Raw genomic sequence first — 27,244 nt, 5'->3', positions numbered from 1 at the left:
GGGAAGGCTACTACAGAGACAAGCAGACTGATTTCAGTATATGTTAAATAAGGCATACAGTGAAAAGCTTGCCACTAATGAATTAATATACCACAAAAAGAGGAAGGGAAAGAAGTAAGGCAGTATCCTGTATTTCCCTGACATTTGATCATGGAGGTAGAAAAAGTTACTTGCAATTTTGGCTCTCTGGGCTAAAGTACTCAGAGGGAGATAAGAGCTGAACCTCACAGGGACAGAGTTAACAGCTCAAATATCCGAAACAAATTCCATGGTGCATTTTTGATGTCTAAATATGATCTTAGTAATGCATTTAGTTATTTTATCTTGCAATTCTACTTTAAAATAAATGTTCTTTTGTTCTAAAGTTGTTTTTCTATTGATTTGAAACTTTCCTTCACTCAGGAATAGAGAATTTTAAGGCTATAAAAATTTCATCTCCCAAACATCAGTATGTTGAATTTTCCAAAGATTGGTAGGGTGTGTCATCTGGGAAGCTGCATATTTTATGAACTGGTGTGATAATCATTGTTTTTGTGATTTTTCTTGCCTAGAAACTCTTTGGTGTATCTAAGGTAACAAGGGATGTTTCTGAACCCTACAAATCCCAAAGAGCTTTGTAAGTAGAATAGAAAAAATTCTAGGGCATATGCAATTACTTAATTTAATCTGATAGGCTGTTATATAGTGCTTAATTTACTGCCATGCACAATTTTGCCTTTTTGCAATCTCTTTAGGCTGTCAGTACCGAGCTTGAAGATGCAATACGTGAAAAAGAAGAAATGAAAACCAGGGTTCATAATTATATAACTGAAGTCTCCAGATTTGAGACCTTGATAGCTTCAAAGGTAAAAATGTAATCTGTAGGCAGTCATTACTGCATTCAGTAAAGCAAAGTAAGGATTGCATGGTTTGGGTGCTGTTCTCCCTGCCTGTCCCATTTCCTTCTTTTATTTTTCCTTCTTTTCTTTGCAGTGTTTCAAGCTACTAGTGAGGGATTCATATTATTAGATCTGAAGCACTGATTAATTCTAGCACATCACAATTTCATCAGTCATGTTTCAGGTGGCCATAATCCTGGAGAATGAAAAACATGTCATGTTTGAATATTGTTTTGCTTTTTGGGTTTTGACCAGGCAACCAGTAAAATAACTGGTACTGTTTCATGATTGTAGGCAGCTTATATGATGATTTTAAATAGTTTACCCTTTTTGAAAAGAAAAATTTTTACCTGTAGTTCTGCATGAAAATGTAAAAATAGTACTGTTAAAACAGTGCTCTGTTTAAATGTCCTTTATCCTGATACTTGGATTCAAAAGTGTGATTTATGTGATTTAAAACTTATAATCATTTAAAACAAATAGGATTTGTGTCAAGAGAACATGAACTGGCAAATTCATTATGTGACTTTGAATTGGGAAGAATGAGTTTTGATCTGACTTCAACTTGCATGTCTAGATGAATTCATGTAGAGTCTACCACTTTTACAAGTAGAAACTGAAGCATGGAAGAAAAATTAAGCTCAGTAGTAGGTTAGCTTAGAACTATGAATTTAAAACACTTGAGGTTTATTTTTTAAGAATTTCACAATATATCATATGTCCAAAGTACTTCAGCTACAGATGTGGCTACATCTTTGGCAAATGATAATCCAGTTATTCAAGTCAGGTACCAGGAAACTGCAGAATATACAGCCAGCAACCAATTATGAATGCTTGATTTCAGGGATTTTTCTAGTATTATATCTGGAAAATTCCTGTGGAGATTTACTTTTCTGCAGTGTTCACTTGCTTAATCACAAGTTTTTATTTCCTAATGCTCCACCTGATCCTGTCTGCACCTTCCAAGTTCTGGAGGATACAGAGAAGGAATTTCAGAAACAGTAGCCTTTCTCATTAGATAAATCTGATTTATACTACCAACATGCATATCCCACTGCACATTACATGAGCAGGGAAGAAGGGAATGAAGGTAAATAAGAAAAATTTATCACTGCCTTATAATATGCACTTGGCCAAACTAAAATTCACAAGCAACATTTGTTCTATCACTGCACAAATGATGAGCACTAAAGCTCACATTTTTGTACCTCTATGATAGGCTACATAGATGTATATGCTCTAATAGATTACCAGCATTTCAGGCACTGCCATAATACAAATATTTATAAGAGCATGGTAACTCAAAGAGCTGAAAATGGACTCCTGCTGGAATTCCTTGGAAAGGGCATCACACAGTGTATCTCAGTAACATGATCCTTGACAATGCAGAGAGATCCACAATAACCCCTCTCCTGCGAGCCTTAAAACTCATTAACAACTTCGAAGTGTAAGTACTTGCATTTTAAGAAAACTGAATGCCATCACTGTATTTATTTGCTTTTCGAACTTGGAAAGGAGATTATTCCTTTTAGTAGTTGCCAGATAGTGGGATTAAGAAAATGAAGGAAGTCCTACTTTCTGGGGGAAAAACAGAAGAGATACTGTAAGGAGTAGGCATGAAATAAGATCAAACAACTTGAGGGTGTGTTGATCATTGCAGAGCGATTTACTGTTTCATTAGGAAAAAGAAAACCAAGAATTGTTAGAGAAGTTCCGGATGCTCCATACACAAGCTGAAGACTGGGAAATGAAGGCTCATCAAGCTGAAGGAGAGAGCAGCTCAATGCGACTTGAACTCCTTTCAGTAGACACAGATCGGAGACATCTTCGAGAGAGAGTAGAATTTCTGGAAAAAGAGATTCAAGGGGTAATAACTTGTGCAATGAAATTCCATCTAGGAAAGTGGGATACATTCAAGTGCTTTTTAATAAGGTCAATGTATGATATTTAATGCCTTAATGGAAAATGATTTCTCTATGTGATTGTTTCAAATATGAACGCTGGAGTTTTTGAAACAGTAACTGATTTGGTTTAGATGTGCTTTCCTTCACCCCCCAAAATTAGAATCATGGCAGACATTTTCATAGTTTTACATCTCCTCTGTTGGGTTATCATTGTTACTATGACATTGTAAGAAACTTCTGTTTAGTTGCTTCAGAATATTTTCATATAGCTTTATGAGTACTTTGCAAGCTTAGTTCTTATATTTCGTTGAAGCTTTGAATGAAATATTTGAAGCATTGGTGGCTGGAGTCAAGGTAAAAATCTGGTAGACATCCAAATTCAGAACCAGGATTCCATAATACTGAATCCTAGACCAATATCATAGAACATAATGAGTTTTATATTTTAGAAACAATAACTTCATCGAGATTAAAGAAGTTCTAGAGTATAATTGCTGTGGATTGACTACATTTTGTCTCATCATTTTAATTAGCCAGAAAGAGTTAGAGACTATATTGTAAATTGAGTTAAAAATAGGTTGTATGTTTGCAGTTTAAGCTTTTTAGTTCTCTGAGGCTGGAATACAGCCTTGTTCTGTTCTTATATAGTACTTATATAATTGTTCAAGTTAGTGATTAAAAATTGCAAAGATGATTTATTAGTTGCCCTTAGCTGTGTTTTAGGAAGAGGGAAGGAATATTAAGTTAATTTTATAGGGAAAGTTAACTTTGAAGGGAAAATAAAGTGTTAAGAAAACCCAAGTTATTCAACACAAGACTCTTAAATTTAACACTGAAAGTGTATCCATATTTGGTTTTGTTTAGCATATTGTTGCACATCAAGTATATGAATCTCAGATCTCCTCCATAACGAAAAATATGACCAGATTGGAAGAGGAACTTAAACGTGAAAATCAGGATAAGGCTACTGTGTTGGCAGACATGACTTCTGTGAAGGAACTCTGTGTGAAACTTGAGGCTAGCAAAGAACTTTTAGCTCGACAGCTGACGTCCAAAAGCATGGATTGTGAAAGGGTAAGCAGCGAAGACAAATTTAATTTGCTATAACAAAGTAACTTCCTTTGCTTTTAATAGTTTTTGGAGAAAAAATTACTTCTGAGAGCAAGGTAAGTTAATTTACATCACTAGTTTTGCATTTTTATATAAATTATAAATTTTACAATGTACAGATTTGTAGCTGTGGGTTTTGTACAAAAAGAGGGAGTTTCTTTGATTCATTATCACTGCAAAGTGTTGCAGGTGTAGTTTTAGCTGTACTGCAGACAGATCACATATATTTTCTTTCGTTTTTAATTTACTCAAACTTTATGAAAAGCAAATAGTGCACTTCTTGATATTAAAGACCTTACCCTAATGGCTTATTTTCAATTAAATTGAAATTTAGATACAGCTGGAATTCATTGAATATTTTGAAATAGTTTAAACAGTTCTAAATATTCATATTTTTGGAACCTTTTTCTTTACAGCTGATTTTGTCTTCATTTAGTGACTTGGTCAGGCTTTCTGGGACTGCAATATTCAAGACCTTGTTTATATTCACAGAACTGAAGAGGAAAACAATTATTCCTACATTTTCAGCAAAAGCCAGGAGGCTAATTGTGAGCTGACTTAGTCAAATAGAATGAAGTATAGTAAATACTATTTTTGTACTTGTGCAAAGTACTTTGTTAAAAGCCAGTTCGTGTTCCAGGTACTTACCTAAACAATTCCAGCACTCAGTAATGTAGCTCCCAGTAAAACATTTGATAGAGGTACAGCTTGAATGGTTTTAAATTAAGTCTAGTTTAAAATAATTACAGACTTACATTGTTTCATAAGCTCAGTTTCCTATTCTTTTTTATGAAACTTAGGATCATTTCAGTTTCTATAACAGCTCTTCGCAAAATAAAATTGTCTGTGTTTGTAAATTAGGGTATTAATAACATATAAAATTTGTGCCTTAGGTTCTAGGAGAATTAGAAGATATAAAATCAGAAGTAGAGTTGCTGAAAAAGCAGCTATCCAGTGAGAGACTTACAGTTCAGAATCTTGAAACGTTACTGGCTACTAGTAGAGACAAAGAATTTCAGAATCAATTAACGTCCCAAGAGAAAGATACCGAAATTCAGTTACTGAAAGACAAGCTAACACTGGCTGAGAGCAAACTGTAAGTTTTAACAAGTGTGTGTGTGTGTGTGTGTGTGTGTGTGTGTTATGTGGTTTGCAAAAGAACTATTTCTTTGTGACAATACTCATTCACAAAATCTGGGTGTTCAGTATGGCTGAGCAGATTTTTGCAGCAATGTCTTTTGACCTTTCCTGGCATGTTTACTTAAAGTTTCTTTACAGGTCTTTCATATTGCTTTCAATTAATCAGCATTTTGGTGGATGTTAGTTTAGTGCAAGTAGTAAATTTAAGCAGGACTTCCAAAGGAAACATCCTCTACATAAAATTTTAACATGTGTTTACTGCTCACAAAAAAACCCCCAAGTATATTAAATTCATGGTAAATGTGAATTGCTGAAGATGCCTGATGTCCCTGCTTTGATTGAAGAATCACTTACATAATGAATAGTGAAGTCATAGTGCTTTAAAAAAAGCAAAAGTACTTTTGGTGCTGTTGATATTAACTGTTAAGGAAAAAGTCCTGTATCACTTATTATTCCTTTGAAATACAAACAGAACTAAACCTGACACACTAAATGTGGCCTGCAACTTCTTATGCTGTGGATCTGCCTAAAGAAGCAATAACCTTTAACAACACTTGTATAAGAAAGACTATAATCTGTTTGGAACAATGAAGTTAAAAGGGGAGGTATTTTGTTTGTGTGAAATTCGTGCACAAGAGAAGATTTAAAAATTCCTCTTCATATTATGGAGCAGGGAATTTGAAGTTTCCATGATGTGTCATCTTAGAATTATTTGGGTTAAAAAAGACCCTTAAGATCATCAAGTGAAGCTCTTAAACAAAACCTGCCAAGTATCATGACATGATAATTCTAAGGATACATCAGCAGGGACTAGTGATAGCTATGCATTAAATAGCAAGAAGGAGGAGTAGCAGCTGAATGTAGATGGTGGTGAAGAGTAAAGTCAAAGAAGAACTTCAGACAATGAGATATACCCATTTAGTAAACACTAATGTAGGGAGAGAAAGGAAATGTATGGAAGTTCATAGAACAGGTAATACTCCTTATGAGATACAGAATGTAGCCTACTGAAACAGGTAAAACTGTGTAACTTGGTGACACAGATGTGCTAGAAATATGCTTCTGGTTGATTTATGTAGAGGCTACAGCTTGTGGCTTATGATGGTCCACCTCAAGTAGCAGTGATCTCAGTGAATCTGGAGATGACAACATTATTGATTGCCCCTGCGGAACTAATTGCTTCATGTTTTAGTATTGCTGATTTTTGTTTACTTGGGGAAAAATTGTTAGTTGCATACAATGAACATAAGATAATAGAAAGTCCTGATTATGAAGTTCAATGTGCAAGTTAGAAAAAACACAGACCAACAAAACCCCAAAAAACAAACAATAAAAAAGGAAAGAAGGAGTTTTAAATTAAATTTAATTCAGTTGCTTTGTGTACAAACATTATAAAACTCTGTTTAACTAAGTGGATAGTAATTTTTTTGCTATTTTGCTTTTGCACACATTGTAGGGTTCATTTGTTTTTTGTAAATGTTAATACTTGTGTTGTTAATAGGGTGGGATATTGCAGGAAGAAGGAAAATGTTCTCTTGGAGAAAGAGTAGCTATTATGTTGAATTATTTTCCACTGTTTATCTCAAAGGTTCTGCATGTTACCAGGCAAGCGTTCAGGTGTGAGAACTAGTTGTATATACCTTATTTTCTACTATTTGATTTGTAGTAGTTGCAGTCTAAGAAACAGGAACTTTAAATGCTCACAGCTGTGACTGAAGTACGTGACAATTATATTTGTGTCTTGCAAAATACAAAAATTCATTTGGCTTAGCAGAATTTCAGTTCTAACTGACAAAAATCATGTGCCAATATTTTTGAACTTTATTTAAAGTTTTGGCTTTACAGTGCTTGTCCTTCCACTTTATTTAGAAAATGGCACTGCTACAACCTCTGACTTTAGAAGTATTGTCAGAATTAAGTTTAACTTGTGAAGTTCTCCAGTGCTGTATTTATCAGTTCTGTAAAGAGTAAGTAGTTGTGTTACTTTGAGTGCTGCATGGGTGATAGTACAGTAAAGGAGATCCTGAGGCTCTAGAGTGACTAAAGAATTAAATAAGCAGAGAATATGGAATAGCTAAACTACTTGTTGAGAGCTATGTGTATCTACTGTGAAAGAGACAGATGTCCTGTGAAAATTGTGTATCATCATGTAAACTTACATGATGATTACTGTGCATAAAGGGTTTTAAATTTAAATATTTCTAAACCTTGGAGTGATTTACTTAATGCTCTTAATTTTGTTTAAATGTCATTGACATGGAATAACCTCAGAACTCACAAACTGTTTGCTTTCTTTCCTTATTTTACAATAATGATATTGGGCCCTGAATTCTTACCTCCATCCTGAAAGCATATGCCTGTCTTTGAAGGACTTATAAGATATCATCGAGATGTCTTGTCTTCTCCATCTGTTCTCAACATACTGGATCAAGATACCATTCTAGGAATTTTACTGATGAATAGGGACCATGGGAAAAAATATTCTGCCATTCTATTTGGAACAAATCTCTTGAGTAGTTTTCATCTTCCTGGACTCAAAGACCAGCGGGTGCCAGACAGGAAGTCTTTGACGGACCTAGGAGTGGAACTCATTTTTCAGAATTCCAATCCAGTGCTTTAGCAATAAACTAGTACAACTTTGCTTCTCCAGAAGTGACTTTTGAGCACTCCACCTCATACTGGCTTTGAAGACTGTATGGAATAAAACAGCTGTTTAGGTTCTCATTTAGACAACTTATTTTACAAGCAGCGATTTCTTTTTCTTCCTTTATAATGTAATTAATGGTATTTTGCAACCAAGAATTGAATTGGCCAAGCTGATGATTTACTAAGAAGTATATTAACTATGTTTCTGAAGACTTTCAAGGCTCCTTTTCATTTTGATTCTTGCAATTGAAACAGTTGGCCCCATAACAGTTGTAGTTAACAAGCTTTCAGACTCTGTGTTTTGCTGGTCTGGTATTTGCTTTAATACAATTTTTACTTAGATTTGATTCAGTTGTATTCATGGATAGCCAGATAGTTTCAGCCTACTTGATAAAATTTTTACTGAAGCCGTATCTGTTATGTTTGTAACTTTTTGTGGATATTTATTGCTTTTTTCTTCTTTTTTTACATAAAGACCATCTCAAATTGCAACAGAGGATAGTAAATCAATAAACTAATGTTGTAATTGCTTTGTCTGTTTTTATAAAACATGTTTGTGTTTACCTTTGTCTGAAAAATAACATGATGCAATCAGGATGTAGTGAGACACTTGCCAGTTCTCACTTCATTCTCACCTTAGGTTCTTCCAGAAACATTCTGTTGTGTTCATTTGGTTCTTGCTGCTTCTAATTTGTCTTTGACTTAGTCTGTGAAACAACATGTTCAGTATCTGGTTTTGTTTTATCTTGCTCTAACTTCTCTGGGCTCCTAGCTGATGTCGTTCAAAGAAAAATTTGTTGCTTCTCCCGTTTTTTTTTAGAAGCAGCAATAATAGAGAGGTTTCTGTACTTCGAAGTAAAGTTGCACAGCTGCAGACTGACTGTGATGTTTTAAAAAGGAAGCTGACAACTGAGCGATTTGAACGGTAAGATGCTGGTTTTTCAGGGAGTTGGCTCTCCCTCCTTATTTCTTCTTTCTCACTTTTAAAACTGTTGCTTTTTTCAGTAGTGAGGAACTTTTATGGAAAACTGTTCCTCTTGTCATGCAAAGTCTAATATTTTCATCCTGAAAAATGCTTAATTAAAAATGAAAAAATTCTTATGCAGCTTCTGGATTTCTTCTTAAGTTTTGTGAGTTTACCACTGCCTCTAAAAATAAAAAAAAAATTCCTTCTCATGAAAACAGGAATAGAATTGAGTGACTTTACAAGAAGATGAGACTTTTTGCAAAGTTCTATTTTCTTCCTTTAACATCCTGCAGTAGCAAGGTGTTGTGTAACTGAGGTTGCTGTTTGTTGGCAGAGAGCGAGCAATTCAGGAGATGCGTCGGCACGGCCTCTCCACATCCTCACTACGGGCTTCGCCTCCCCTCAGCTCCACACTGAGGTCTCCCTTGCGGTCTCCAGAATGCAGCACTGTAAGAACAACTGATCAAGCAGCAGCTGAAAAGTAAATGATTTGATTTTAGCAGATCCTTTCTATTTAAGAGTTAGGTTTAAACTGTTTCTTAATCTTTTGTGATCATATGAAATAGTTACACACTTCAGATGTTTCTAAGTTCTGCTTTTGCTGTCTCTCCTACTATAAAATATTGATTGCAACCAATAAATGCAAAGTGCTCTCCAAAGACCACATAATATAATGGATTCTCATTCCTCTTTTTGTTAATGGTCTTGCACCACCTGGCAACTTTCAAATATATGTTGCCTGTGTATTACTACCATTAATTATATCCAAATATACTTTGCCAGTTTCTTGCTGTTAATAGTTATCTCCAAACAATGAATGCTTCATATTAAGAGGAATGCCATGAAATTCTCCTGGGTTCAGCAGTGAAGGAAAGACACTCCACAGAAGAGTCCAACTAAACTGCATTTGAACCCTCCATGTTAGATGAAACTATCTCCAAAACAAGTGCATAAAAAGAATTAATACATATTTCATTGTTAGTGCTTGAATCTATGAATGTCTAAGATTGTGATCACTGTAGTCCATAAAAAAATCAAAATCGGCCTCTGTTCATTTTCACTGTCATTTTTGTTCTTTTAGGGATCATTGTTGTTTTAGATGATGCTGGTTGTGGGTTACAAGCCTGATTATTGACTGTAGATCCCCCTGTCCTATATTGCATAATAAATTGCAGTGAAGAGGAGAAGGGCAGGGAGAGATAAAAGTTTGTTGAGATATTGTTGTAGGAAATATGTGTGCTGTGACAGCTCATGAATCTAGCTAACAGATTTAAAAGTTTATTTTTGTTGGTAAATATGTATGGCTTGTTCTCAGCTTACTTTTGTTAAGAAAGACACGGGTTTCTTGAGAACTGAGCTCAGTATGGCATGAACCCACATTGTCAGCAATTTTTCTCTTTTGTGAGTTTTTGGGCAAAGCAAAAAGTGGAAACTGTAGCAAATGAGATACTGATGGGGATGAAACAGCAATTATGCCTTTTGCTCTAGTGGTGAGCCCCTAGGCATACCCTGTTATGTTGCAAAACAACATTTCAACTGAAATGATGACAGAGAATGTATTTCTGAGAATGAGTATCATCAGTAGAGAATTGCCTTTAGTCTTCCTTGCTTTACAGTGAGTCCTGAGAGCAATAAAAAGTCCAGTTGCTATGCTTGAAGGATACCATGTGGTGCACTGTTTTTATCTAATATTTGTATGCTTAGTTTTAACAATGTCAACTCTGTACCATATCTTACCAGCAAATAGCCCATTTTCATGAAGTATGTATTTTTAAAGAAGCTGGTTTTTAACAACTGAATTCACATGCAGTTGCTATGCATATCTTGCCTTTTAAACATATCAATTACAGTAGAGTGATCTCAGCAGTACTGTTACCATCTTTCATCTTATTTATTCTTTCTTGGGAGCTTACCAGAGTAAAGTGTACTCTGTAATTACTGTTCTGTAGTGTTACAGCTGTCTCTCTCTAATTCAATTTAATCTTCTCAAGAAATTTTCTCTTCCTCCTCGTCTCACTTTTATTTTTGTAAATCATTTTAGCAATGGATCAATGATGTAGAGTTTTGGGTAATATGCTAATAGTTGATATTTGGGAATAACAGAAGAGCATATGGGGAGCCTAAAGCTAATTATTACATTTTATCCTAATATTAATTAGTAAAATGAAATAGTTACCTTTATTTTGACATCTTTTCTTTCTCCACAGAAATGTGACCTTCAAAGAATAACCAGTAACTGAATAACTTGAGTAACTGAAGCATTACCTTGTTACAAGGACATTTTTTTTTTAAGTTATGAATGCTATCTTGTATTCTACCTCTGTTTTCTTCAAATCAGTGATTACCTTTGAAACCTCTGAGAACGGGTGAAGTAATTGACTTTGCAAAATTCTGCTTTCCCAACTAGCAGCATTGACTGGCCTTTTGCTGTCTGTTTGACAGGTTTTATATCAAGCCTAGCTAAGCTTTATTACTATTTTGGAAACATAGTAATTATAAGAAGGAAATGAGTACTTGATTTGACAATCTCTTATTTTCATTTCACTATTTTATTTGTTTGCTTATGATTGTGGAAGTTTATTCATCTTAATGTGAGTAGCATAGAATAACATCCCCAACTGTCTTAAAAATGCTGAGCCAGTGTATGTTTTATACTCATGATGATTTCCTATGTTTGTGCTTCTAACAAATGTTTTCTGTTTATGGGTTATTCTTTATGGTATTTAAAAGCATTGGTTATCTATTTTGTGAATGCATTTTGTTTACTGTACCTTAATAAAAAATAGGTATCAGTTATTCTTTATTACTGTTTTTGTTAACTAACTCATCTCCTTTTGTTTAATCTTTGTGTGAAATTGCATTTTAAATATCCCCATATTTAATAAAAAGTGAAGAGAAAATTTTTTAAAGATGTATTGAAATACTTTAAATATAAAAAAATTCTCAAAGCATTTTATATTCAAACTTTTGAATCATATCTGGAGATATTTTTCAAATTTTGGTTTTAAAAGTTCAGAGCAAAATTCATGGAGTCATTCACACAATTAAGCTCAAGCTGTTGGAGAGGTGACACAGGACTTTATGCTGTGACATATGTATTAGGTGAATGAAGTGAGAACTAATCATGAAATATCTCGTGTGTTTAGCAGAGGAGCATTTCAGACTTTGAAGAAAGATGCAATTAGTCAGTGTAATCTTATGATAGGCTCTTCATGTCCATCTGTGCAGGTAATTGTATCTCACATCCTTCTATTCAGGAACATACAGTTTTCTAATAATTACGTGCCATAAGGGTGACACAATGTGTATTCATAAGAATTATCCAGAGCAATAGAAATGGGAGGATGCATTGTTGCACATCCTTGCACTGGCCAACAGGTCCTGTTCTGCTTGCCTAACATCCAGTAAAAAACTGTGATTACCAGATAGCATTACAAGCAGCTCTAAGGTGTAAACAACATATTCAATAACACAGATTTTATCTAGTTTGCACTAAGATGGTTACACTTAAAAATGATTAAGAATATTAACTGGAAATATTGTCTCGTATATTATATATTAAATTTTACTGATTAAAACCAGCTTAGAACACCTATTCAAAAGTACTTGAAAATACTTGTATCACTTTAGCTTTCTGAGCCATGGAAGGAACTGTGTATTCATGGTGGGTACATCTTACACGTTTTACTTTCTAGGTCTTTCATTTGCCAGTTACAGGAATGAGGAGGTGCTTGTCTAGCTGTTACTTACCTATTAATACTGTTTGTAATTAAGTCAGTAGTTTACACTGATGCTAATTGGTGTTAATTATTCAGGGTGATTTAGTAAGAAGGAGAAAACTCATGTTCTGCTCTTGATGTTTTCAGTGGTGACTTTTAAATATCCTATTTTGTAAATAAACCCTTTTAAATTAGAATTATTTTTTAAAAAAGCAAATGTTCCGCTTCATTGAAAACAGTGTATTTCATCTTACTGAAAAATGCATATTTTGATATTACAATTAAAACCATAACAAACTAATAGCAATTCCTACATGGATATATCAATTATGAAGAACTAGCAGCTCATTGAACACAGGTGTTGTAATAAAATTGGTATCATTTGAGTGACCAAAGCCTGTGCAGGTTTCTAGTATTAAAACATTACTAATATTCAGACTGTAGTACAGCTGTCAGTGTGCTTTCTTGTTACTATTATTTTATATACATTTTTATAAGCAACTAGAGTAAAACGAAAGTAAGTTTTAAACATTCAATTCATGAAGTAGAAAACAAGCACGAATTTGTGGGAGATTTAAATCTGTGGACTACTGCACATGCCATGTATGAAATGAGCCTTATGTGAGCGAGATGTTAATGTGGCTCGCCTGGACTCTGCTCCAAGAGGCTTCCCTGCTGTTCTCACCTTCTGGAAGATCAAAAGCACCCTTGGCTGCTAGGGTGTAGTCCTCAGCTGGGGTGAGTGGCAGGGGGAGTGTGCTAGACATGAAATTGTGATAAAACTCCATATACTCAAGTTGTCTTGTTTTATTATCTGCAGTTGGGGAGGGGGGAAAAATAGCTTTAGAGAAATAATAAAGGAGAAGCAATAATCGTTGGGACTGTTCTACAAAACAGTGGAAGTCTATCCTCAGAAGCAGGGGAATCTAGAGATAATAAAAGGACAGGTGTTTTCAGTGTATTAGAACTGAATTGCTCAATTAAACATCATAATGTGTTTCTGAGAAATTCTTAGAATTAGTTGGTTTTAGGTGTTTTGCATTTTACATTATGTCCCTAAAATTTAGATTATTAACCTAAATATAAATAAGCAATTCTAGGGTTCAGTTGGAAACCGCAATTTGTTCTTTTTTTGTCACCCTCAATCTGAGAAACACTGACGTTCCTGTGTGATGCTAATTTTTAACAAAAGGCTAAGATTAGGGATTCAGTCTTCCGATTTAAAATATTTTATACAGAAATTGATGTATGTGTGGCAGCCTGACCTAGGCCAATGTTGTTATTCCTAAATGAAACCTGCAGATTTTGGGTTGGTTTAAATCATTCCTTGGGAGAGAACTTTACACTTCTTTGCTAACAGTGAAGAAACCAGTGGTGTGTGGTTTTGGTACCCAAGTCTTACAGCTTTATATAAAAAGATCTTCCAGTTTCATTTCATCCTCTGACCCTTCACAGGTCCCACAAAGATCATAGTAGCTGCAGCAATATTAATTCCTGCACCTAAGGTCTTACCATTCATCCTGCAGTGTAAATGCTGTGGGGGAGAGAAAGCCTTGATGCCGTGCAAGAGCTGATCAGCAATAGCTGAAATGCTGGTGGTGTCAGGGGCTGCTGTGTTACCTCAGGGCTTTAGCCAGAGAGGCAGAGAACCAACCCATCCATCTCCTGTCAGGCTGCAGGGTTATCTCTGCCACAGCGCAGCAGCAGAGCTCCAGCTGGGCTTCCAGCAGATTGCCTGCACAGTGGCAGCCCCTGCCTACGTATGGGCTGCAGACATGGCTTGCCCAAGGTAACCAACTCCCCAGCATACAGTGTCTTCCATAAGGCTCCCAAGACAACATGGACATGCATGTTCTTGGAAAGTGCCGCAAAGAGCCCAAAGATGATTAAGGGATCGGAGCATCTCTCACATGAGGACAGTCAGAGCAAGCTGGGGGTGTTGAGCCTTGAGAAGAGAAGGCTCGACGGGAGAACATCTCCATGGATAACTGTGGGTGGGAGTGGGAGTAAAAGTGGGTGGGAGTAAAACGTCTGAGGCAGTCTCCTCTCAGTTGTATCCAGGGAAGGTACAAGACAATGAGCACAAATTGAAATACAGGGAATTCAATTTAAACATAAGATTTTAATTTTTTTCTCATGAGGGTGATCAAACAGTGCAACAGGCTGCCCAGAGGGGTTGTGGAGTCTCCACAGAGGTATTCAAAACCCACTGGGGGACAGTCCTGGACAACCTGCTGTAGGTGACCCTGTTTTGAGCAAGGGTTTGTTGGACTAGGCAGTCTTCAGAGGCGCAAAAATCCTGGGGCTCTGGGAAACTTTCCTACAATTCCACACAGTGGTATGATCAGGTAAGTGCTTATCCAGCTGCGGTGAAATTGACCCTTATTATCTCTATTATGATCTTTGACATTTTAAAAATTCCATGTATAAAAATAATTGCTGTTGTTTTGTCTTGATATTAGTTATATCTATGTTAGACATCAGGTGAGTTTTGGAATTTATCATGCTATTAGCCTCTCCCTCCTTTGTGTGCTGCGAGCTCAACATCATCCAAGCAGAGCTGCCCCACCAGTGTTTTCAGTGCTTTGTCCTTTACCATTTCAAGGTTGATGGTGCAGGAATTTAACTAGAATGGCATGACAGCAAATGGAGGAAAGGGGGGGAAATGAGAACATCAGTAGCTTCTTCTCAGTTTAAATACTCCTGAGCAGAGATGCCTGTATTTTCATGACTGCAAACACAGAAATTAGTTTCAGCATGGTTGCTCAGCTGTGAGTCAGTCCAGGTCTGCAGGAGCAGATATTGCTCTTCGGGGAGATTTCTAGTCCAAAGGAGAACATTGACATCTGAACTTGTTTTTATTTGGAAAGACATGTGTGGGTTGATGGACTATAGCTGTGTCTGTGATCTTTGTCTGTACCCATTTTCTTTGGACAAATACATAGAGATGTTGAATGAGAGGAAAGGCACTCCCGGCTTGCTCCTGGCTTTTACATGGCGTCTTTGTGCCACCTAGTGGACCTGGGTCATATAAATATATGCAATACCTAATGTAAAGGTAGCAGTCAATGTACTTAACAGTCACCTAAATAGATCTGGTGCATGAGCTTAAACTTCTGAGTTATCTGTGCCCTGTAGACTGTGGCTTCAGTTGTGATGGGACTGAACAGGGAATGGACTGCGCCTTCCAGGGCTTGTTTGACTAGTCATCTCCAGAAGACTGTGGGTAAAAAAGTGATTTCTAGCAATGAGTGTTTATTTCAAAGTCATACACTAGTTTTTTACACAAATATCACTTTGATGCAGGAATCACCGAGCTACGGCTCACTAAGGAGTGGGAGAATATCAGTAAATGCCCACCTAAACTTACATTCTTCTTTTAAAACCTCTGGTATCAGGCACAGTCAGAGACCAAAAAAAAGGTGTTTGAGATAGCAATTTGGGCCAACCCAGCATGGGTATTACAGACCCATTTCCTTTTAAGAATATCAGAAGGACCACTTCTGATTGAGCCAAAAAATTAAGGAGCAGACAAAATCTAAAGCTGCAAGACCTTTTTCTCCAGGGCCTGTCTGAATCTGGGGAGCTGGCTGACAAAACACATCCTTGTCAGTGGTGGAGGATCATGGATTGTGTGATCAACTTTGGTTCCAAAAGTGGAAGAGTCTGGATGAGACTAGGTGCAGCATCTGCTTTTACCATGTTGTCCCTGGGAAACTCAGGAAACAGGTGTCCAGCACTGGGAAAATCTTGCAGTAGATAGCTGAACTGGAAGAGTGGGGCCGCAGAGCATCTGATACAAATACCGGATTTAAGGCTATGAGAAAGAGGGGAGGCTGATTTCTGTGCTTCTGTGCTGGCGGACAGTTGATTTATTTTTTGTTTCTTGTAGTTCCTCCTATTTTTTAGTAAATTAGGGGGTAAGTATTTGCCTATCTACAGCATGGGCCAGGCGCTGGGTTCAGACTTCGGTCTTTCTGTGAGAGGAGGACAAAAGGGGGTTCAGAGCGCGGTGCATCTGGAGCTGCGGACCTCTCCTCGTCGGGCAGTGCAGCAGTGCTGGGTGCCGGTGAACGCGGATAAACCCAGCTTTACCCCTTCCTTGCCGACACCACGAGCCGAACGCTGCTCGCCGCGGGGCGAGGGCAGGGATGCGGGCAGGGATGCGGGCAGGGATGCGGGCGCGGCCGGGGCGCGGCGCTGCGGGGCGCCCGTGAGCGGCGGCGGCCGCGCTGCCATGGGGCGGCCGCCGCGGGGGCGGCATCCGACGGGCTGGGCGGCACCGCTCCCGCAGCAGCCACCGGCGCTTCCTTCTGGCAGCAGGGAGAGGGAGCACAGGTAGGACCCTGCGCCCCACCCCTTCTCCCCGCGCGAGGGCCGCTGCGGTGCCGGTGGCGGGAGGAAGCCTCGCCGCAGACCGGAGCTCCGCAGCCGCCCGCGGGGCTCCGCATCCCGGCCTCGCCGCTCCGGGAGCGGTCGCCGTGCGGGGCCGTGCGGGGGTGTCCCTGCCGCTTTGTGCTGCCCGGTCTGTGCTACATGTGCCCTTTGGCTCGGCAACGCCAGCGGCGAGCAGCCCAGGGGCAGGAGGCTGCGCCGGGAGGACGGCCAGAAACCCCCCCCGTAAGTAGTTCCCTGCCGCTGTTGGGCTGCCTTTGTTCGGTGGAAGGTGTAAGGGGGCGTGCGGGTGATTTTCAGAAGGTGTCACTTCACTGCTGCCGCGGAATTCAATGGCTGGGCTGGTTCTCTCCGATTCCTTCTGCTTCCCCTTTGTTAGCGTTTTCCCGGGGAGTCCTGTATTGTTTCAGCTTCGCTGAAAAAAAAGCAGGAGCTGTCAAAGAGATGACTTTGTTCCCTGCGATGCTTCTCCAGAGCAGCGTCGCTTTGTTCGAGCTCCCGTAAGGCATTTGTCACACAAGTGCCGCCGTGCTACCGTAAGGAGCCGGCTGCGCTCGGCGCCGGGCGGGCAGCGCGGCCGCGTCCCTCTGCCTTACCCTTCCGCACCAGCTGGAGCAGGTAAGCCAGAGGTAATACCATTTCACGTGGGAAACCGTTGTCTTGCCCCATCTCCTCACTTAGAAAGCGGCTCTTTCAGCGACAGAAATGGTTGTAACGAGCATCTTTTCTATGTCATGGAGTGATTTTTAATGAATGACGGTTTGGGGATTTTTAATTAGTGGTGCTGGTATTGCCACTAGTCAGTTACAAATCGGTTCTCCCTAGCTGTAGTATGTAAAACGTTATCATGCCTCTGTCATTTTAAGTGTAAAAATGCCCAATTAAAAGCACAGTTCAAGGGGTAAATAGAGACCTGGAAACCACAACTGTGCATCCTGAAAATTTAATATGCCTGACAATAATGGCACTGAAAATGATCTGCTGTTGGGGGGATGGGACCACGGAGAAAGGGAAGAGTAATTTGCAACCACAGGCCTAATAATAGATATTCTGTCGATAATAGATACATAGATAATACAGTTTGTTACACTCCCAAACAGATTTTCTGTACATACCTTAAACAGTATTGTGTGAAAAGAGCTCTCTTCTTAGACTCCGGGTTATTTAAGCTAGCTGATAGCAGTAACATGTTTTAACAGATTAAAGATGATAAATTAGAGCCAGAACTGAATTTTATTTGGTATTTAGTAATGCATGCTCAAGAAATTCCCATCACTGAAATAAATCTAATTGCACCTTGCATAGACAATTAAGTCTTGTAACTATACCAAAACATTAATCAATGGGTGTAAATGTTATCATGAGTTTCTTTAACAAAGCCATTGATACTGCAGTAGTTAGCAGTTCTGCATATTCCTTACTTTGGGTGGTTTGAATCCAGGTCCGGAATTCATCAAATAGACAAATTCAACTCTTCCTTGGCTGCTATCAGTTTATCAGATTAGAGGTTGTGTTTGAAGATTTCATTCCAACAATTAGCTTGAATTGAACACTTTGAAGCATTTCGAAATTTTATATGAAAGCGATTTGTATATTTATTTGTATTCCAGTTGGATAATTACAAGAATTACCTTGGAAATATTTATTGGTAAACATGGCACATAGCAAAGAGGTTGCTGCTGGTTGGTGTTGGGTCTATTTTTCTCCAATAGGAAAATTTATCTTAGCATATCCTGTTCTAAAATTAAGGGCTGTTTTCAAATATCCACTTGGGCAACCCTGCATTTTAGAGAGAATTGCTTCACACTTAGGAGCAAATATTATTTTTTTCCTATATACTGTATAACAGAATTTTTAGAAGTGCAGTGGTAGCAAACACGGTCTGAAGTATGAATGACTTGCTCGGTCGTGCTAAAACATTGACTTTTTTCTTTCTTTTTTTTTTTCCCCCCCCAAAGTTTGTTCCTTATAGGTCTTATTTTGGTCTGGTTTTTGTGAGGTTGCACAGGTAGCAAGCATTTGTGAACTGGAAAGGCACTGGGTAAAATGTTTTTGGTTTTTTTTAACATACAGGTCCTTAAAACCCTAATGAAATTTATTAACTATTAAAAAATATTTTTTGGGAATATATTTCACTTTAAATACAGATACTAAAAAGCAGCCATTTTGCTTTCACACTTCTGAGCACAGCAATAAAAATAAGTTAAGCAGTTTCTTCTGCTTTGGCTCTTAGTCACCCTGAATAGTGTTTTGCCAGGTATCTCAATCACTGAAAATGGATTTGTCTGGGAGTAATGTAGTTTAGAGTTATTTCAATATTTCTACTACAGATGTGTCATATAAGCTCTTTTAAAATAAAAAACACATGGCATAATAAGTGTTGAATGAAATGTGATGATGAATTTATGAATATGAATATATTTGGTTGTTGTTTTAGAATGAAATCTAACATAAACAGAATTTTTAAATAGACAGTGTAAGCTTGAATGACTATGTTTTGACTTTTTGTCCTCACAAGCCTTTTTTTTAATATTCTGAATTATTCATATTTTAAAATTGCTGACTCTGATAGTTTAGAGGGATTTTTTTCCCTCCCACAAAATCAATGCAATCTTTATTCCATAAAGGCCCAAATAAGGGTACCATGGCAAAAATGGATAAGCCTACTATTGGCATGTTAGAAAAGTACAGTCAATTTATTTGGAATCAAAAGACTCAGGGCAATGTTGTTGCATAATAGCTGCCATCAGCATGATGTAAATGTTGAGATGCTCTAAATGTTGAGATGCTCTAAACACCTGCACGTTGTCATTGAGCCAATGTATTTGAACAAGATGTAATAAAGTTGTATAAAGTGCCCTTTAAAATAGAATTAATTGGTGCTGAGTAGTATGATAGAAGGCAACCTAAAGTTGTGGGGCTAATTTTAATCACATTAGTGCTTCCACTGGAGGGGCCAAATTTTATTTTTTATCTGTTATTTAAATCAGTTAGTGATGGATAAAAAGTGTGTTTGTTTCCATGGAGACTCCATGAGTTCTGCCTTTAGGAAACAATCATTTGCTGTGTAGATCTTACACTTATTGTTTCCCATCATTTCCTGAAGGGATTTTCACTCCTTTTGATTCTCTGCACTGCATATTACGCAACTTCTCTCTTTAAGAGCTGAAATATATTTTGTTAGAGGCATGCAGCATTTATCCTTGCTTCACATTCAGCATTTTCACTTATACTGGTGAAGCCTTACAAAGAAATAAAATTGACTTGTAACAAATAATTTTTAATTAATGCTGTTCAAGACCAGTGCATCACATGGGCCAAATCACAGTGATTTGGTAATTAAGTTTGGTGGGAAGAAAAATGTAGAGATCTTGCTGCATGTCATCCTGGGTAAGTGGCTTATAGTGCTGTTTTGCCACACATTGAGTGAAGCTGATTCACATGCCACTACAAATGTGTAAAGTACATTAATACATTTTTAAATACAGTTCAGTTTCTTCTTTGTATATGTATGCTGTGTACCAAATCACAGGAGTAAAAGTTTCATGCCTCTAACAAGGCCATTTAAGAAAATACTCTCATATGCAGATGATTTTAGTTCAATTAATTCACATTCCAACAGTGTTTTGAAATGCCTTTTCGTTTTAATGATAACACATGTGAAAGGTTTATTTTCTTCTCCATTATTGCATTAAGAAAAACACTAGGAAAATGACCCAAATAAGTAAAAACTTTCCTCACTTTAGTGTTTGGGAGTGCAAACTACTGTCCATTTTGCTGGCATGCTTGACCATCTCTTTCATTACTCAGCATGTTTTGAAAGTCAGCTGTCAGACTTGGGCAGCTTCATAAAGCAGCTCGGTCTGTGATTTGTGGTGAGGCTTCTGTAGGAGGATGCTGCACGTTAAAGATTATGTTTACTGTTAAGTTGAAATGTGGAGGGAGTGCAATGAAAAGAGTTGAAGTGAAATGAACCATACAAAATTCTGACTTTTATGTTGCTCTTCAAAGAAAGTTGATTTTCTTCAAAGTAACATGCTGTCTTTCTCTGTGGCTTTTAAGAAAGCCGCTTTTGAAACTCTTCAGCACAGAAAAAAAAAAAGAAAAAGGTACAATTACAGTGATCTGTGGAACAGTTTGGGCTAGATGGGAAAAATAATGATAGAAAGCCCTGCAAATCTGTTTATCTTTGGGTATCTGCTGGCACATACTTGAGATAGTTGGGTTGAGCAGATTCATCTGCCAACAAAATCAAACTGCCTTCCATGTTGTAGAACTTCTTTTCTGTTGCTTATAATTTTGGCAAATTTTAGCCATGTGGTCTGTAGTTCATCACATGTATTTATGACTCATGTTAAATTTTATTTTAAGTAATTAATTAGTTGAGAGTTAGACTAGTTGTTTTGCCTTGTTAAAAAATCCCAAGATAGTTCAGAAACATGGTACTGTTCTGTTTTTTCAGCTAGGCTCCAGATCCTGCTAAGGCAGTGTCCTTTGTCTGATCTTCATTTTAACTGTCTTCATGAAAATCTGCCCAAATTTTCTGTCTTAAGTCTACAGAATATTGTTGTTTTCATACACTCACGTGTGAAAACTTTAGCAAATAAGATGAGAGATTACATGTTTATTCAACACCCAGTGCTACAGAGTATTTTTAACAGTGACCTCAGTGGTACTTGCTACATCTGCAATAGCAATTGGAGCAGGACTGAGTATGCTGGAAACAGAATTAAAATTAAGGTTTTCAACAAGACAAAGGTGTTGTAGATATCAACTGTATAAGGAAGGGATGGGGCGGTAATTCTTTCATGGTAGATTACTCAAGTTGCTGCTGCAGTAAAAACAAATATTTTATGTTGATACATAAGATAGGACAACAGCATGAAAGACATGAGAAGTCCTCCTCAACTGTGACACCACGTATGGGTAGGCTGCACACTTCAACAAAAATGTGTACGAACTGGAGAGTATCCAGAGGAGAGGAATGAAAATAATTAAAAGATTTAGAATATATGGCTTATGAATGAATGTTGGAATGTCTGGAGTTGTTTCAGCTCAAAGAATGAAGAGTGTCATGGTGAACAAGACATGATACCTTTCTAATGTCACAAAGCTCTTGTGAAGCAACGTTCTTCATACCTGTGCCCAACCAGATGACATGTTGTGGGTTCAGCACTAATAAGGTTGAAGCAATGGAATAGATTACTGAATTTGGATTTTCATGATTTTAGCATCACTAAATGTTGTTTGAATATTAATCAGGAATGGCATAAATATAGTTGAATTCTTTCTGGAGCAGTGTGGTGGAATGGATTACTCTTCGAGGTCTCTTCTAGTCTCCTGAATCTTCAACATCTATGCACTTGGTGCTGATCAGATTGTACCTTGTTCCGTTATCAGTGCTGTGTGTGGCAGCCTGTATGTGATGTCTCCAAAGTGAGCAGGGCATGTGAGCAGAGCAGTTCAGAGCTTTCACTGTGATCTCTTGATTTGGATCAACTCTGACACCCACTCCTCTCTCCTTTCATAGCGATTCCTCTGCTGGTGCTTGGGCAGAAAGTGTGAGGGAGGAAAGCACCATGGGATCTTTGGAAGAGCCCGAGATCCAGCTGACATAGGAAAGAGCAGGTTTGGAGGGCATGGGTACATGCTCTGGGCTAGTAGGATAGCACTTGAACATGGGACATGGTGAATGTGAAAGGTAGCTAAGACTTTGGGACAGGTGACTGGGACTTATGAAGAGTAGGATACAGAGTGAGCTGGTAGCTGGGAAGTTGGGTTGCTGGCAGAGATATACCAGTATACCAGAAGCCTTGACTGCTTCAAACTGGGATTGACGAAGTAAGAAGTCAACAAAGAGCCGAGGGAGGTGAAATCAATGACTGGGAAAGTTATGTTGGAGACTGTGGGACAGAAGTAACTAAAAGCTGGAAGAAAATGACACAGTCTTTCCTCTCAAGATTATACTGTCTTCTAAATCTTAGCTGAGAGCCCACGATTTGATCTTGGCATTCATGCTTTAGGAGACCCATCATAAATGATTTCTTGGTCTTTTCAAGTGGGGAATGACCACCCGTTACTCCAATCAGGTAACAGAGATCCATCCTGGGGATGTGGAGACTATTCTGTACCATACTGGTCTTAGGTGGGTGAGCAAAATAAAAGATGTAAAAGAAGCATTTTTCAATTTATTTTGTTTTTTGGGGGTTCTTTGTTTGTTGTTGTTTTGGAGATTGACAAGTTTGCAAGTGAAAGAAAGGAAGTGCCAGGACTTCACAGAGCTGTCAGAGTTGTAAGTTGATAAAAAAAATAAAAGTAAGCTGACTTTTTTGTCCTTTCCAGATCCTGTTCCAAGCTTGGTAGGTATTTTGCAGTAGTCTATGCTGGCCCATCTGGGGGCTATGATGATGAACAGTGCCATACTGCTCTCAGCCTTGAAGCTTTGGCAGTCATTGCTTCATCTGCTGCTCATGTTTGGAGGAAGGACAGACACCCTCAGCTCATACATGTGGGTTTTGATGTTCTTCCCAGCCACCCTGTTCCAACATCCCCTGTTGACAGCGCAAGGGTGGGTTGTACTAAGGAGCCCTGCTGTGTTTTTTCTGGCAAGTAGATTAATCTTTCAGGCACCCACACAGCCTGCTGAACACTGTCACAAGTTACTGGGATCTGGTAGCCTGATACCAACACCTGATATCTGACAAACTGTGTGCTTCGGGTTATTGTGTTTCCTCAGACAGGAGGCCAGGAAAACACCAATGTAGGTAAGCTTTGGAGCACACAATGGTTACTTCAGATGTGAAGGCTGCATTTGGCCCAAGGTTACAACTCCTCATGCACCTGCCTGCTGGAACACCCTTTCCAGCAGTTAAAGGATACATTCCCAATGCCCAAAGTTCCCCATTCCTGGCACTCTTCAGGAGCCTTTCCAGACAGAGGCTGCATCAGTAAGAGGCAGATGGGCTGGCTGTAAGCCAGAAGGGTCACTGAAGTAATTCTTTCTCAGCCCAGGTGTTTTTGTGGGACTGTTCTACATTGTCAGAGTGAAAGAGAAGCTGAAGTCCCATTTGTGACTCTGACAAGATGCCGAATGCTTCTGTTTGCCAAACAGAACTGTGACAGTGGCATTAGCTGCTAGACTGCATTTTCCTCATTCTATTTGCAGTGTGCTTATTTAGAAATTGTGGCTTGTCTGGTTTGAGAAATCACCTTTGTAATGCCCTGGCCCACTCGGCAGGTTTAGCGGAAGGTAGTTTGATTCACTCTGGGCAATACATGGCAGAAAGAACAAAATTCTCAGGGAGTTTGACAACAAATTTTTACTTGCAAATTTTAGAACTTTCAGGTAGAATAAAGTACTTGGCAAAATTTAAAACAACATCCAGACAAAGTAAGGCACTTCACAAACTTAGCAAACTTTAACTTGGTGAATTATAACTTATCCAGACACAAGGTACTTACTAAGGTATTGACTGGAATTTTTTAGTCTGATTTACAATATATTTTGAGAAGAGAGAGAGAGAGAAGTATATCACCACCCTAGGATCCAATGGAGTGTGCCAACTCAGCACGTGTTGCTGTCCTTTTTCCTGCTCTGGTCTGCTAGACCCTTCCCCGGGACTGTGCTTTAGTGTTTCCTGGGCCAGGCTGGCACCATTTTACGGCTCACCACAGGCCATGAGGTCAGACTGCCATTTTTGGCCAGACCAGAGGCTGACTAGGGCTCAGTAGGGTCGGGGTGTGGAGCAGCGCATCGTTCCACGTACACAGAACTCACCCTGTCCCCTCAACACTTCCCACCTGGCTGTTTTGAGCCAGTCAGTCGTTCCTCTGGTCTCCTACTACCTTTGCTACTGGAGTCAAAAGTTTGGTTTTTTTTTTTTTTGAAGGGCTTGTTTACATATCTGGACTTCTGTAAAGCCTTTGACATGATCCCTCAACATTTAGACTGGGAAGAGATGGGTTTGATGGAGGGAGTGCTAGATGAATAAGGAACGTGTTGGACCATTGCATCCAGAGTCCTGATGGATATTGGTGACCAGTGGTGACCCTCAGTGGTCCATATTGGAACCCCTGCTATTTATTATGTTCTTTAATGATAGGATAGACAATAGGATTGAATGCAGTCTCAGCAAATTTGCAGACAACACCAAGCTGAGTGGTGCCATTGGCACACCTGAAGGATGGGATGCCATCCAGGGGGACCTGGACATGCTCGAGAAGAGGGCCCATGGGAATCTCAAGCAGAAACATCCTCCTTGCCTCCAGTGTGCTCTGTAGTATTAACCCTTCCCTTCAAGGTATTTGGCCCCATGTCCAGTCTGTCTCACTGACCACTTTTGAACTTTGGGAACCTTTCACTCTCTGAGATTTATACTCTTTTGTATTGCTACCCATCTGGGGCATGGGCACAGCTGACCACAGGTGTCTGATCCCGTTTCTCCCAGGGACCAGACTCACTCAGTTTTGCCCAGGCACACAACTAAACTGCATGTCAAATTTGTTGTGTGCATTTGTTTATGCAAAGCTTTATTTTGAAGAGCAGTACTCTGTAATGTGCGACAGAGTCCCGGGTGTCCAGCAGTAAATCCACAAAAGCCCAAGCAATGACTCTCTGTTATGTATACGCAATCAGTTCTTTACAGATGGTACTATGGACCCTGCTGCTGATTATGATTATCGTGTAGCATTTACAAATTTTCATTCATTACTTTTACCACATGTAAGCTACTAATGCAAGTTCCCCACATTAGTATCACTGTTGTCTTTTCATGTTACGTAGCTTTTAGAAGGTGTTGTCCTTAAGTTTGACCCTGCTTTAGTTGGAGAGCTATAATAATTAGCATAATTTAATATTTGTTTTCTATATAAAGAAAGATATGTTCCATAAATTCCATAAATTCTACAGCTGTAGAGCTGTGACTAGATCTGCATGGCTAGAGCCTACATGTGGCACACTGGTGATACAATACTGACTGCACCAGAAAGGTTTGTGAGGAAATGAATCATTTGGTCTGCAGAGCAAAGCATGACTGCTGTGTCGTAAATCAAGCCTTTGTTTCTAAACAAGAAGAAAAAATGTTGCCTAGCTGCCCATTAAGTCAGCTTCAGTTTTTCAGTTCTCTAACCTGTTAATTCTTATCTCATGAATAGTAATAATAATTTAAGTAATGTTTTGAGTGCAATATTGTGTGTTTGTATGCCATTGGATACATTTGTGCAGTGTTTTGCTTTTTCTGGGTAGAGCATGCCGAGAAGATGTCTTATGGCTGCCTATAATTCACTTCACTCTTCCTCTAATGCATTTGCTTTATTTGGGTCACAGAATCATAGAATTATTAAAGTTGGAAAAGACCTTGAGTCCAGCCTCTGACTGAACACTAGTTGACTGGCTTGTCAACTAGATCGTACCCACTGAGTGTCACATCCAGTCGTTTCTTGAACACTTCCAGGGGTAGTGACTCTACTGCCTCCCTGGGCAGCCCATTCTAATGCTTGACAACTCTTTGAGAGAAAAACTTCTTCCTGACGTCCAACCTGGTGTGGCTTGAGGCTGTGTCCTCTTGTCCTGTTGAAAGGCTTCAAACGTCAGAATGAGTTAGCCAAATTATGAGTATTCTTATTTCTGAAAGGCAGTTGATGTTCTAAATACCTAAACTAGACATTTAGGATTTTTCTTAAAATGAAATGTTAAAATAAGAATTTTTAAAAAGTTTCGGTAACTCTAAATGAATTTGAAGGAAATTGAACTGGATTGCTAAAGAAAAAAAATATTTCTCAAAGCAACCCTGAAATCTTAACCTTGATTTCTAGTAGGGAAAGAAGAAAATCAAACCGAAAACTATTGACAAGGCTTTTTTTAATATTCATTTCACCTTCACAGTGCAGTATGGTTCGGGATAAAATACTGAGTTCATAATTTAAAGCTTTAGAATATTGTAAATTCAGCATTTTCAGACTATGAAGTTGCTTCATTCACAAGGAAACAGAAGAACAGTGGGGATAATAGGAGAAACACCTCAGCAAATGCTTTTGCTTGGTTTTATATTTTGTCATTTTGTGAATCAATTTGATTCCCTTCAATCCTACCTTCCAAATGAACAAGTAACTCCCACTCCCCAAAGAATCCTGCATTTTTTTTTTCCTTCAAAAATGATACAAGTGTGGAAAGAATTCTAACATTAACAGTATTTTTGTAAATGTAGATTCTACATCTGTGGTTCTAATTATTAGAAGCTATGAATTATAGAATAAAGTATTTATTAAAATATTATAACACAGTAAAGGTGTGTGTATATAAATTCACAAGTATGTTGTTGTTAAATATAATGTAATACATAATAGAACTAATTATTATCCCAAATAACAAATTAGGGAAATCACTTCATGCATCATAATTTCATAGACCAGCACTAGACTGCCTAATCTCAGTTCTGCAGTCCTTGTGTAAATACCAGCCTTATAGCAGCTGCACAAAGAGCAAGA

At 38.3% G+C, this 27,244-nt stretch overlaps 1 protein-coding gene across 6 annotated transcripts in view; it reads left to right on the top strand.

Annotated features, from left to right (window-relative positions):
• The window catches only part of CEP135 (centrosomal protein 135), a 36,788-nt gene extending 25,240 nt beyond the window's left edge, over nt 1–11,548 (top strand). For 4 of the 6 annotated variants that reach the window (XM_019287396.3, XM_010401640.4, XM_010401638.4 and 1 more), the window contains 7 exons: nt 735–845; nt 2,560–2,745; nt 3,647–3,856; nt 4,786–4,988; nt 8,499–8,603; nt 8,980–9,126; nt 10,853–11,548. In XM_019287396.3, coding sequence (XP_019142941.2) covers nt 735–845; nt 2,560–2,745; nt 3,647–3,856; nt 4,786–4,988; nt 8,499–8,603; nt 8,980–9,126; nt 10,853–10,874 — 984 coding nt within the window. In that variant the 3' untranslated portion in view covers nt 10,875–11,548. Of the gene's footprint in view, nt 1–734; nt 846–2,559; nt 2,746–3,646; nt 3,857–4,785; nt 4,989–7,382; nt 8,208–8,498; nt 8,604–8,979; nt 9,127–10,852 lie in introns of those variants that run through there. The other 2 variants (XM_010401639.4, XM_019287397.3) reach the window with 2 other exon arrangements.
• The last annotated feature ends 15,696 nt before the right edge of the window (nt 11,549–27,244 follow it).

Source organism: Corvus cornix, chromosome 4, assembly GCF_000738735.6.
Source record: "Corvus cornix cornix isolate S_Up_H32 chromosome 4, ASM73873v5, whole genome shotgun sequence".
Classification (NCBI taxonomy): domain Eukaryota; kingdom Metazoa; phylum Chordata; class Aves; order Passeriformes; family Corvidae; genus Corvus; species Corvus cornix.
This window is presented reverse-complemented; position numbering and strand designations above follow the sequence as displayed.